Source organism: Aulostomus chinensis, chromosome 23 (genome assembly GCF_037954235.1).
Source record: "Aulostomus chinensis isolate RoL2024-O1b breed Wild chromosome 23, RoL_Achi_v1.0, whole genome shotgun sequence".
NCBI lineage: Eukaryota > Metazoa > Chordata > Actinopteri > Syngnathiformes > Aulostomidae > Aulostomus > Aulostomus chinensis.
In genome coordinates, this window is record NC_141342.1 from 11,038,065 (window position 1) to 11,050,354 (window position 12,290).

Here is a 12,290-nt window from a genome sequence, read left to right on the forward strand (position 1 = left end):
AAACTTTGGAAGGAAAGGAAAAAGACAGGGATGGTGGATTAAACAAACTGCAGAAATAGCAGCAATGGCAACACAGGCGGCGTTACCTTAAGGCACTGCACTTGTTAATGTGTGTATTTGGATGAGAAAGAGAAGGAAGCTAAGCTGTTTGTACAACCAAACAAGTAAGTATGGACAGTATATACTGTGTAATATATGAAGTACTCCTATATAACAGTGTATGTGTGTGCTCCCAGGCAGTGCAGAGATGAAATGATAGAAAGCAGGAATCAGCGGTGACCAGCAGGGAACAGCATTGGGACAGGGGTGGAGGGGCTGGTTGAGCATTAGCTCTGAGAAGCTCTGTTCAGAAGCCCCTGGAAAAGATCAAAACAACAAAACCAACTAGCAAAGGTAGCCAGAGCAAGAGGTAGAGACCAATAGAAAAGTAACACATGCAAGTACATCCCCCAAATCATTAATGTGATAGCAATGCATCCAGTGATAATAGGACAGCAGCCACATGGTGGTGCTAATAACTAAAATGCAATGCAAGAATAGATTACATGACATGCTTTCTATGCGCCTTGAGGAAACGGTGGTTTATTGACGTGCCCCTCCACTTGAGATGTGTTGTTCCATCTTGTTACTTCACCTGGGCGAATGTTCGATTACAGAAAGGTTCAAACACGCTCACCTTAAATCCTAAGTTTTATGCTTTGTACAGTAATCATGGGTCATGCAACTTACACCTGTGCTAATGTGGAAACTTGAGACATGCAGTGCACATATGTTAAGCGTTTTCATTTTCAAAATCCCCTTTACTTGAATCTTTATCAAAGACTTTTCAAGGAGGGGTTGTTCATCCATATGCTCTCACCTTCGCTCCTCCCCAAACAACCGGGCCACCTCTTCCCTGCCAGGACTCCGTGTACGTGTTCTCAGCTCTTGTCGCTTCTTCTCTGAACGGAAAGCTTCATGGTAGGTCAGCCTGCGAGCCCGTGGCACATCTGATAGTGCTGAATACTCCCTGCCTGAGCGGCCCACCCTGGTGCCTCCACCACTGACACTACCAGTGCTCCCTCCACCACTGCTACGCCCCTCCCAGGTGGGTGTACTACCGCTGGGTTCAGAGTCCAGTGAGCTCTGGGAGGAGCTGATGGTGGAGTAGCTTGGAGAAACAAGTGTACCTGGAGAGGGGAGAGGATCTTGGGAGGGTTGATAGGGGGAAAGAGGGGGTTCGGACTCAGAGTTGTACCTGGGACTGGCACCTCCTAAAGAAGAGGAGGATGCTGAAGAGGACAGGGGCAAATACTGTGGTGGCTGTGACTGCTGCACTGGTTGTGGAGAGGGCTCTGACTTGGTCTTCTCCAGGGAAAAGTAACCACTTTCCACTCGTACCTTTCGTCCAGTGCTCACTGTGCCACCATCTAGGAGTAGAAACATTATTTAGACACAGCTAATGGCAGTTTACACTAGGGCGAGGATGTGCCATGTGATAACATGTTTCTGGAAGTCACCAAGAGTTATGATCTCTCAATATGATGGTAAATGGACTCAATTTTATATAGCGCTTTTCTACCTTAGCGGCACTCAAAGCGCTTTACTGTGTCATCTCTCATCACCCATTCACACACACACACACACACTCCACACTGATGGTGGAGGCAACCATGCAAGGCACCAACCTACTCATCAGGAGCAATTTCGGGTTCAGTATCTTGCTCAAGGACACTTCGACATGGTCACCGGGGTCGAGGATCGAACCAGCAACCCTTTGGTTGCTAGGCGGCCACTCTACCCCTGAGCCATGCCGCCCTAATGTATACTAATATAAATATAATGTAATAATATCAGTATGTACAGATGTGAAATGTGTATTTCCCACTGTCCTAACCATCTTGAGTCCTGGTGCCAGAGTCTGGTTGGCTCTGGCCCAGTTGGCTGAGACAGGAAGCACTGCGGCTGCAAGGGATGGTGGCCCGGCTCCAGCGGCTCTCCTCCTGCCACAGAGTGGCCCGGCTCATTGGGACACGTTCAGCACTGGCGATACTGCTGGGAAGGCATGGGATGCTGCCTCCACTGGTGCTGCTGGTTACAGTCACCTTGGCGGGGCCTGGCTCCTGGGTAGGGGTTTGGGTGGGAAGGAGTGGGAGGGAGGAGGAAAGGACATGATGGGAGGTAAGGTCACAGAAACACTACATAAGGAAATTAGGAAGGAGATTAAAAGAAAAATGAAATAATTTAAATGGATTTGAATACTAAAAGCTTTCTGTTACTGTTGTCACTATTGGTGAAATTATCAGGAGCATGTGTGGAAAGAAACAAGACTTGAAAGTAAGTATCTAATTTGAACCAAACAACTATATTTCTGAACAAAAGCCCAAGTAACTCACTTATTCGGAGAGATTTTTGAATTAAAAATCTGATTAATTGAATTATTTAAGCAAATTAGCTGTTGGATTCAAAGCTTGATGATAGAGGCTACTAAAGTAATTGGCAGAAGAGGCTTTCACTCATGAGGAACAGTGTTAACACAGGAAAGTGACCCACAAATGTTTTAACCTGAAATGTGTCAATCACCAAAAACATGCTGAGATTCACTCTGAAGTGTTGAAGAGAAGCAAAAACACATTGAGGTTTCACTCTTCACCTGGACTGATTGGTATTATGATATGTATCATTTTATTGGAAGCTATCTTTATTTATCTCCAAGCCTTTAGCAGGTTAAAGAGTTTGGCCTGGCTCAACTCACTGGGTGTCCATTCATGTCTTCAGTGGAAAAACGCCGGCTTGGAGTTTCCCCAACCTGCCAATCACAAAAATTCTTCGACATTATTTATCATTACTACAGGTATCAGGGCCTCACCTTGACTTCATGAGTTGTTTCTGTCCCATTTAAGCAATGAGTGTCTTGTTTCTCTCCCATTCAGGATGGAAAAAGTTGGAACTACAAGTGGTTTAGCAAACCAACTAAACTGTTTAGGATTACAAAATGACACACCAGTAGTTAGCACTCTTTACCGTTACATCTTGTACTCCATCAGGTGCTTTAGTTCTGTGGCACTGCCCAGAAGGCAAACAAATGTTACGATGCACGGGAATTTAAAAAAGAGTTTCATAACACTGGTCACCTGTCAAGTAACCAAGAAGGGAACGTGGCGATGTGTAAAAAAAATGGAGCACACAAAGGTGGATTCACCTCTGATAATCCCGACCACATCCCAAAACAATCAACAAGGCCAGGACACAATGATTGTACTGACATGAGAAAAGCAAGCACAATCATCCTAACACATCACCAACTCTGTTATTCAAGCTGTACTCAGTTCATTAAAGACACAATGAAACAGTTCATTTTATGTTAGATACTGCATCCAATAGGTCACATAGTTGTACCGTTAAGATAAAGCTGCAATTTACAAAGATGAAATCCTAGTTTCATTGCATCTGTATGATTTAATTGTGACGAGGGCGTTTCCACAAAATAGGTCAACTTGCAGTTGAAGCATCACTCTAGAGTGGGAGGAAGCTACTAACCTACTACTGGCATGTACCCAGCTCGCTTCCTCTGCTGTAAGGTTAGTTCTAAATAATCTAGAATGTTTATGGAGAACCCGTTGATGTACCGCGATTAGTCACTCATGGAAGTAATATGATGCATTACTGTGCATTTTATATCGGAGAAATATTTTTAAAAAGGGATGAAATATTACACCTCAATCTACAGAATTGTGTAACCTAAAGTGCAAAGGCTGAACCACCAGAGAGATACTGTGTATGACAAACAAAAGGAGCATACAGCTGGCCTAGTAGACTTCTACGATTAAAGAAAATTAAACTAAAATGACAGGGTCATCACAGTGTCAACCCCTCTACCTCCAGAAAAGCTGTCTGGTTCTCCTAATGATGGCGCCCTGAATCAGACAATGAACCTCTGAGGGAATTTTTTTTCTGCACCCATCACAAATTTGGCCTCACTTCAAAATGAGGTTGGGGATGGGAGAAAACTGTATCTCATGGTGGGTGGGCTGTAAGATAATATGTGATATGCTCATTATTCATCTTGTCACTGAAAGCATTATTATGGTGATGTAACTTCACAACAGTCTCTACAACGCTGTATGTGCGCATACCTATAAAGCTTGCACCAGCATGAAAACTTTAATTTTCACTCCTGCCAAGCGGTTCATAGCCAACGGAAAATGACTCATCTCGTGCACACTGTTTAACACAATCATGTTTTGGTTGCTAGGTGCTGAAATCTTTAAGCTTCATAGATATTAAATATTGTTTAGTCTCCCCAGACACTTCCCTGCTCTTCAGAAGAGAGATTCTGTCCTGAGTCCTACAGGGTGGTCAGTGTGCAAGGTCAGGTAATGAACAGAGCTACTGCAGATTCACTGTCCAAACATGCCTTTACAGAATGACTTTGACAAGCAAATAACCCACAACTCACAGCACTGTAATAAAGACACAGGTGTGCCTTTTGGTGGTGTGTATTGTGGAAGAAAAAAAAAAATCTATTGCAGGGATCAATTTATTTTTAATCCTATAACAGATGCCTCGGCAACAAATAATTTAATTAAAAAAAAATGTTCATCATTTTTATCATAAGAATTTATACCTGCTGAGTTTACTTAAATTCAGAGCTTTTGAGTGCCCCCCCCCCCCCCAAATTCTGCTCTGTTTGTGAAAGGGTCTTTGATCAAAACATTCCCCTGAACTCAGACACTTACCGGGAAAAACAGTCAACCATGCCCATGAGGTGAATGACAGAGCAGCCCCGACAAGGTTACAACACCTGGTCTATTAGTCAGAAGCTCTCAGTCGTGTTGTTTAAAAAAAAAAAAAAAAAAAAATGGTGCCGATTTTTTTTTCTTTAAAATCGTGCAGTTACTATTAACCTCGAGTTTTGGCTCAGGGATAATTTGACTGCCTGCAAGTGTTGTACTGAAATCTCAAAGTGCAATCTATCAATGCGTCTACATTGTGGGTTACTTGGCACTGCAGCTAATGCATACACACAAACTGAACTCAGAGCTCACAATACCCATCAAGTGGCATGTCATGTCACTCAGGAATGCAAATATGAATAACATCAACTGTTGAGTATGTTGTTGGCGGAAAGCGAGTGCAGTTTGAATGGAATGGAAAGCCTCCACAGTGCATACTTCCACCACGCGTCATACTTAAATATGTATATACCGCTGCTTTTTTAATGGCAGTGAGTCGCATTGCCAAATGGGAGTAGCAGTGTCTCCAAAAACTGATTTATTTGTGCCTGCCTCTGCACGCACATGCACCTCACCCTTGTACCAGTGAGGATTGGTTCATAGTTGTTTCATTTACTTAAATCTCGCTACTGTTGTGTGATCATCAGCAGGGTTTCAATTTTCATCAGCGTCAATGAAAAGAAACTGTGGTGACGTCTTTAGATGCTCTGTAGTCTTACCTATTAGAAATTCATGTGTGAGACTAGATGAGTTACCTGCTGAGTGGGCGGATCAACCTTGCGCTTTTTCTTCTGGTTTTGCTTGTTGGTTCTGGGGTAGACAGTCAGAGCCTCCTGCCAGCTGAGAAGAGTGAAATAGTCAAAAAAGTGTTCCCTAAACAAAAAAAAGTCAGCTGATGTTTTAGCCATTACTGATCTATCACTGGCCGATCACAGATCAATCCTGTGCGTAAATGTTTTCTGACACGGGCTGATATTGAAAAACTTTTTTACAGCACATAAAATTCAGAAAAAATACCACCTATAGGAGGTTTTTTTTTAAAAAATGGTATAACATAGTGTGTCCTGCAGAGAGCGCTCTGGCCCTTTCACCTTATTTATTTCACCATTTTATTTGGTCTTAATCAAAAAATAGTTCACATTACAATACATGACTGTTTAAATAAAGAAAGTAATTGGTGTAAGAAATTAGCCCTTTAGCATTACACAGTCATATCAGCACAAACCTGGTGCACAGTTAACATAAAAAGGGTCTATTTTCAGTCAAGCAGTAAAATTCACCGAACTGGTAGCATATATCAACAACTGATTTTTCACTCCTCTAAAGTTGGTATGGGGCTTAAAAATACCATATCTAAAAATCATGGACCTATGATGGATCAATAGTTTCACAAAGACAAAGTTTTCCTGAAGGAAAAAATAAATCATTTCAAATTTGGTGAATCGCTCATTTCAGAGTATAATATGGTAAAACACACAACACTTACACATCCCAGCAGGAAGAACCTGGTCATACCTGCCCCTTTCTTAACATAAGTTATAGCCGTAGATGGCCATCCCTCCCATGTTTACTCCTTAAACCCATATAGTTGCAAGGACTAACAAAAATAACAGCTCCAAAAATAACACAGTCTGCTTCGCTGATGCGGAAACGCCATCTCACACCATGAAGTACATTGCTATGGTCTCATTTCATACAATTCCCAGGTCATTTAACTGCTCTCAAAAGATTAAGAATTCCTGTACGTTTACTAAAAAGACAGTTGAATAGAAACGCTGAACTAATCTTATCATGAGTCACTTCACAGTTGGAGATGATGGTATAAAATATATGGAAAGTGCAGTTGGTACAGTAGCAAAATAGCATTTTGACTCAATCACAGTAAGAACCATCTTGTATTTTGGACACTCATCCACATGATGAAGGTTATGGAATACTGTTAGCCTCTGTGCATCAAATGATCTGACATTATGCATTCGACCGCTCCACCCTACTTCTCATTACAGAATGCCATCCTACATCTTCCAAAACAAATCCACCCTCATACATGTACAGATGCAATATAGAAGTATCTCACTGCACTGTTGCTATGAGGTCATCGCACCAGTTGGCATGGCTTGCAGTATACACCTTTTATACTTACTTTTCATAGAGTGAAAAGCTTTGGTGTGAAGGGTCTCTCTCTCTCTTTCACACCCACCCATCCACACCCACACACCCCTCTGTGATAAACACAGCCCAGAACAAACAGCAGGGGGCAGGACAGAGCATCCCTTGGGGAAGTCTCATCTCTACCCACTGGACCCAGAACAATGCAAATCCATACTGCTAATCTGAAGTCAGTCATTTTAGATATAAACTAAGGTTCTCCATGTGCTATATAACCAGCCATAAATCGTCTCTTACCCGTTGATGATTTCTTTACATTCAGCACGTATGAAATGCTCTTTGTCAGGGGTCAGGATGCACAGAGAGTTCTTCTGACCTGTCCTGGACTCTCCATCGACAACGTCAGAGCACTGGTTCATATTGATGGTTCCCTGGGGAAGTGTGCTAGGCTGGAGGACACGACAGAGGGATACAGAGAAAGTGTTACTTGGGGAAAGTGAACAGACGTGTTTGTTCAAATACCCTCCACATGGTGTTTTCACACAATCCACCCCAGCATCCTTTTCATGCCAAGGTTTGCATACCACACACACCGATACAACCAATCTGTGCATAGGCAAATGTTATTGTGGAATTTGTGTCCAGAATAGCAGCATGTGATAAATGTTAAAATAAGTGTTTGTTCCCCAACCTGGTGGGTTGACATTTAGTTACCAGGGGCCACACTGTGAAGTCCATCATCTTGGGATTGGGTGTCTGGAGAGGATTCAGTTGCATTTAAAAAAAAAAAAATTCTTAGTGCTGAGTCTCGATGCATCTGCTAATGTTTAAACACGTTCTGTATAGTATAATGTCTTGTTTAAGCACCACTTGGGTCTAAAAACACTTTCAAGTTTGTATACAGATCCTGTGTTTGTACAAGACATGGTCTTAGCCATTGTAGAAAGTATGCAATGCAAGCACTACTTCCATCTATGACAGCACCAGGTATCTGCAACCTCCATGTCCAACACTTGTTCTCCAAAAGGGAGATTACCATTACCAGCAGTATCTCCCTCTCATACTAAGACATTCTTGTTTAGTCTGACCTCCAAATGACTTCATTGAGCAATGGGGGGAAGCTTTGATAATCTTATGTTGACTGTGGGATTTATATTTGTTCAATTAACTACAGGAATACTGCACAACTAAGCGGAGTGGGCACAGGAAGCTCTTGGAACAGCTTTTCGGTCTTACCTTTGTCACACTAAACATACAGGCAGAATTATAGCTTGCAGTCACTGTGGTATCTCCATGTCTATAAGTACCAGGTAGGCACAGATGATAAATTATAACCTTCCCCAAATCAGAATATCTAAAGCTGGGAACAAGATTAAAAGGTAACATGCTTGATTTAGCTAGTGACCAAATAAAATCTGATTCAGGGAAGTAATTTGTGCAGCATATAACCATAGGCTGTCAGTAACAGAGCAATTGAAGCCTGTGGATGGCTTCTGATGCGGTCCAAGGAGTCAACAGTTAGTTTGTTGTAATTCCACCCGCTCTCAGGGTGGGAGATTGTGTTTACACTGCTGTTGTTAAATGTCACCTTCATTCAAATCTTTTACTACCGCTATGCAATAAAAGGTAGCCGCTTCGAAATATGACAGAGTGAATTGCCTAGACGAAGCACATCACATTTGAACGCGTAAGCAGCGTGGTACGACATGTACTGTTAAAGAGCGCTACAGAGGGAGGGACTCGGTAAAGCTTGGCATACACTGTACAAGAACACTTTACCATACAAACTGTGAAAGGTTTGTTTGAACATGAAATTAAACTGAAAATCCATGGCAAACTGTATCAAATTCAAATTAAATAATTGACAAAAAACACAAATAAATAAAAGCACATATATAGCAATATTCTGGTATTTGTGAAGAAAGAATTTTCTAAAATGTCCTGGAACCACCTCCTGTCATTTCCAGGCTTTGAAATTGCCATGAACATATTCCATGAATTTCCCAGGATTTTCCTGACTGTCTGAGCACCTTGAATGTAAGCCCAAATCTGATTTAAATCTGGCTGAAATGAAGTCTAGTTGGGTGTCAATTGTCCAGCAGTATACAACAGGCTGATGGAATATCTAACATCTGACATGTCGGAAATTCTTTGCTGGCTATCGTCAAGCTCTTGCACAGCTGAAGCAGGGCCAGGGCTCAATTCCCCAAATTCATATCCTTTTTCCTCACTGTGAAGCAGCAAAAATTGCTAACGACACACTGCTGTACGTCTCCTGTTACTCCTACCTCTTGATCTTCCGGTGGAAAATGTGACTTCCCCAAACAAACTTCCCGTACATCAAGTTTGCAGGGGGACAATTACAGTATGTCACCTGTGCAGTGGAGGCAGACGTGGAGCCATGATTGGGTTGTACAGTGTGAGCACATAGCCATGGGGGATTTACTCAGAGTGTGAGCTGGAATTTAACACACGATTCCAAAAATCATACAGTATGGCCTTGAGTCTCTATTGTGGTTCAACTTTTTAGAGCCCATGGCCTTAAAATCCACAAAGAGCCCTCAACACCAAGGTGAGAGGTCAGGACAACAGCCGGGCTTGACAGACCCACTGACAAATAGAGCCTGGGACAGCTGGGTGAGGGCCTGGGCCTGCTTCAGACTGGACAGAGAGAGATCGGCGTCAGCTTGACCTGAGAGCTCTGTCACTCTCAGACTTGGAGAGGGGAATAAGGTTTGGACAAAAAGAACAGAGAGGAGAGATTAGGAGTCTCAAGCTGGTGGTCAAGGGGAACAGCATTGCAGCAGGGGGAGGAAAAAAAGGGGTTTAGTGGACTATGACTTTTGACTGCTCGGCCATCTGTCTGTGTAAACAAATATAGAGTCCACTGCGCATGTGGTCTTGTCCTTGAGCTGGAGTCAGAAAAGGATAAACAGCAATATATTTCAAAATTCAGGGAGCAGTTGCACAAGCAGTGTAAGGCATCAGAGTCTCAAGGACACGAAAAAAATCAGAAGCTGAATAAATTTCTGTTTACAAATTATTTATTTTCATAAAGTGCTTCTGTGAGAGGTTCATTTGCTTTTATGAGGTAGGTGTTGGGTAAGTGGAAGTAAATTATATGTTGTGATTTTTTTAGACGGGTTGTATGGCAAGCTGCACGGGACTCCTCTCACACGTGTGCACCCTCCCAGTCCCAGCTCAGCACCAAAAAACACGCCCCCTACTTTGGGCCAGCCATCACAGTTCTAGGCCCCCAGACCTAGGCCCCCCGAACCCACACCTCTGTCACCTCGCCTAGACCCAGTCCCCTCTCCCTGGGCCACCAATCTCCACAATGAGCCCTTTGTGATGCAGCACCAGTTCACACAATGTGAGATTGTCAGCCACCACAGTCCACAGAGCCACTCCTCCCCTGAACCCTCAACAAGGAAATGACCGAGAGACAAGAGGCCCAAACAAGTGTCCTTTTGTGATTAGTGCATGGAAATGATGAAGCCAGCATAAACTTTTTCTTGTCCCTGAAGTTGCTCAGACAATAGTATGAATACTGTCTCGATGGGAGGCATTCAGCGGAGTCTCAAGGGGAGTGGAGGACAAATCAGAAAAAGATTTGGTTACTCTGAGTCAGTCTGATGGCTGTAGGGGCAGGTGAGTTTTGATACTGGAATCAACATGTTTGGGATAGATGTAACAAGACTACCCGAAAGTCAAAATGACACATCTGATTGCTACATTCATAGTCTTAATGGGAATATTGTTATACAGGTGCTAGCATTAATTTTTTTTGTCAATCATTGTATGTAGGGATTTGAAAATGTAATCATAAATATTTAATTGACTTAACACTGGAATCCTGTTCCGGTGGATGCCTCAAGTAAATTCTCGACAAAAAAAATTGCAGCTTTGACAAAATATAGTTAAAGATGCTTCATAACTGAAATAAAAAGTTTTGGAAAGTGCTAAGAGTGAGAGATTTAGAGACATATATCAGTTAATCCACTTAAGGAGAACAAAACAAGAGATCAAGATTACTGACATCAACCTGGTCAGGGTGATTAAGGCCCTTTTCAAGTTTAACGTTGCATTAAAATGCATTTCCATTACATAGTTTACAATGATTTTGCCATTTTGCCTCCATTTTCCATAAAAGACCATGTCTTGTGATATCTGTCCAGATGTTTTGTAGCATTACAACAGTGTTCATTAGGAATTAACTCTGTTTAAAAATTGGTAATCAGTGAGCTCCATGCAAGCATGCCTTTGTGCCCTTGGCTTCCTTCACTCTTGGCCATTCCACAGCTTAGCAAAACATCCCATTCCCCCTTATGACACAGCGGGAGAAATATTTGCTTCTTTTGGCAGCTGCTGATAGCCTACTTTCATTTTGGGTTGTGAAGCACATTCTCTTCCTCTGCCATCAACATTCTGGTTTTGACAGTCATTTCTAGTAATGGAAAGCTATGCAGTTAAAATGACTCAGTTAAGAACATGAGAATGGGTTGAATTTAACTGTTAAAATACTGGATTGAGTTAGATATTGACAACATCTTTGTTACCAATTTACACAGGCTTTCTGTCAGCATGAGAATGCCTACAATACTGGCCATGGACCAAGTCATTGAGTTATGAACAGCTGTAAGTTGATGATAAACATCTGTTTTCTGGTATCAGGTGCCAGTTCTCTGCCAACTTCAGTCTTGACAAATTCAAATGTTAGCTTTACTCATTCAAATACATTAGTCTCTTGCTAGGCATGTAGCAGCATGATCCACAAGCAGTTTCCAAGATAGGTGCCCAAAGCCATTTGCCTTTGTTTAATCAAGACATGGAAGCCATAAAGAAAGCTGATGAACTGGCAGTGCATCATCTTGACTCACCAATATGGCCTACAATCCAGTCTTGTCAAGGTCCAACATCCTCTGCTTATTACCGATAACTGCAATTGTGCAATAAATCTTTCCTTAGCAACACAGGACAATAAAAAGGTAAACAGATTTTTGATACAACTGAACATGCCAACAACCAGCTCCAGGGGAATAACCTCAGGTGCCAGACAGATGGAGTCACCTCTATAGTTGCTACAGGGGGCTATCAAAACACCCTCTCTCTCTAAAATCCTCAATCATTGTGCATCCAAACACAGTTTTACTTCAAGCGACCAGGACAGGAACTTGCTCATGATGAAGATTACAATAATCACTGTCTTAAACTCCTCATGGTCCTGTAATTTTAACCCGGTAGTACAACATCTTCAAGCTGGTACAATCACAGAGCTTATCAGAGGAAGCCCTCCTGAGTACTTAGGGCAAACTTGAATGTAAAATGCAGGTTAGGTCATGTGGCAGATATCTGACATCTTTGTTGCAGGGTCTGTCAGGCTTTCTCAAACACACCTCACCCCATTGGTATTCATTGATGACACTCTAGGCATCTTCTTTAAGTAACTGAAATGATGGCCAAGTG

The 12,290-nt window shown here is 42.3% G+C and overlaps 1 protein-coding gene across 6 annotated transcripts in view; it reads right to left on the bottom strand.

Moving 5' to 3' along the window:
* mpripa (myosin phosphatase Rho interacting protein a) overlaps positions 1–12,290 on the bottom strand; it is a 45,838-nt gene that overhangs the window by 16,714 nt on the left and 16,834 nt on the right. For 3 of the 6 annotated variants that reach the window (XR_015111678.1, XM_086196413.1, XM_086196411.1), the window contains exons 4-7: positions 7,122–7,273; positions 5,471–5,555; positions 1,877–2,177; positions 860–1,409 (exon numbers count right to left, since the gene is read on the bottom strand). Coding sequence is in view for 5 of the 6 variants with exons in the window: in XM_086196413.1 (XP_086052539.1) it covers positions 860–1,409; positions 1,877–2,177; positions 5,471–5,555; positions 7,122–7,273 (1,088 nt within the window). In the remaining variant the exon portion in view is untranslated. Of the gene's footprint in view, positions 1–859; positions 1,410–1,876; positions 2,178–2,734; positions 2,789–5,470; positions 5,556–7,121; positions 7,274–12,290 lie in introns of all 6 variants that reach the window. The other 3 variants (XM_086196412.1, XM_086196414.1, XM_086196415.1) reach the window with 3 other exon arrangements.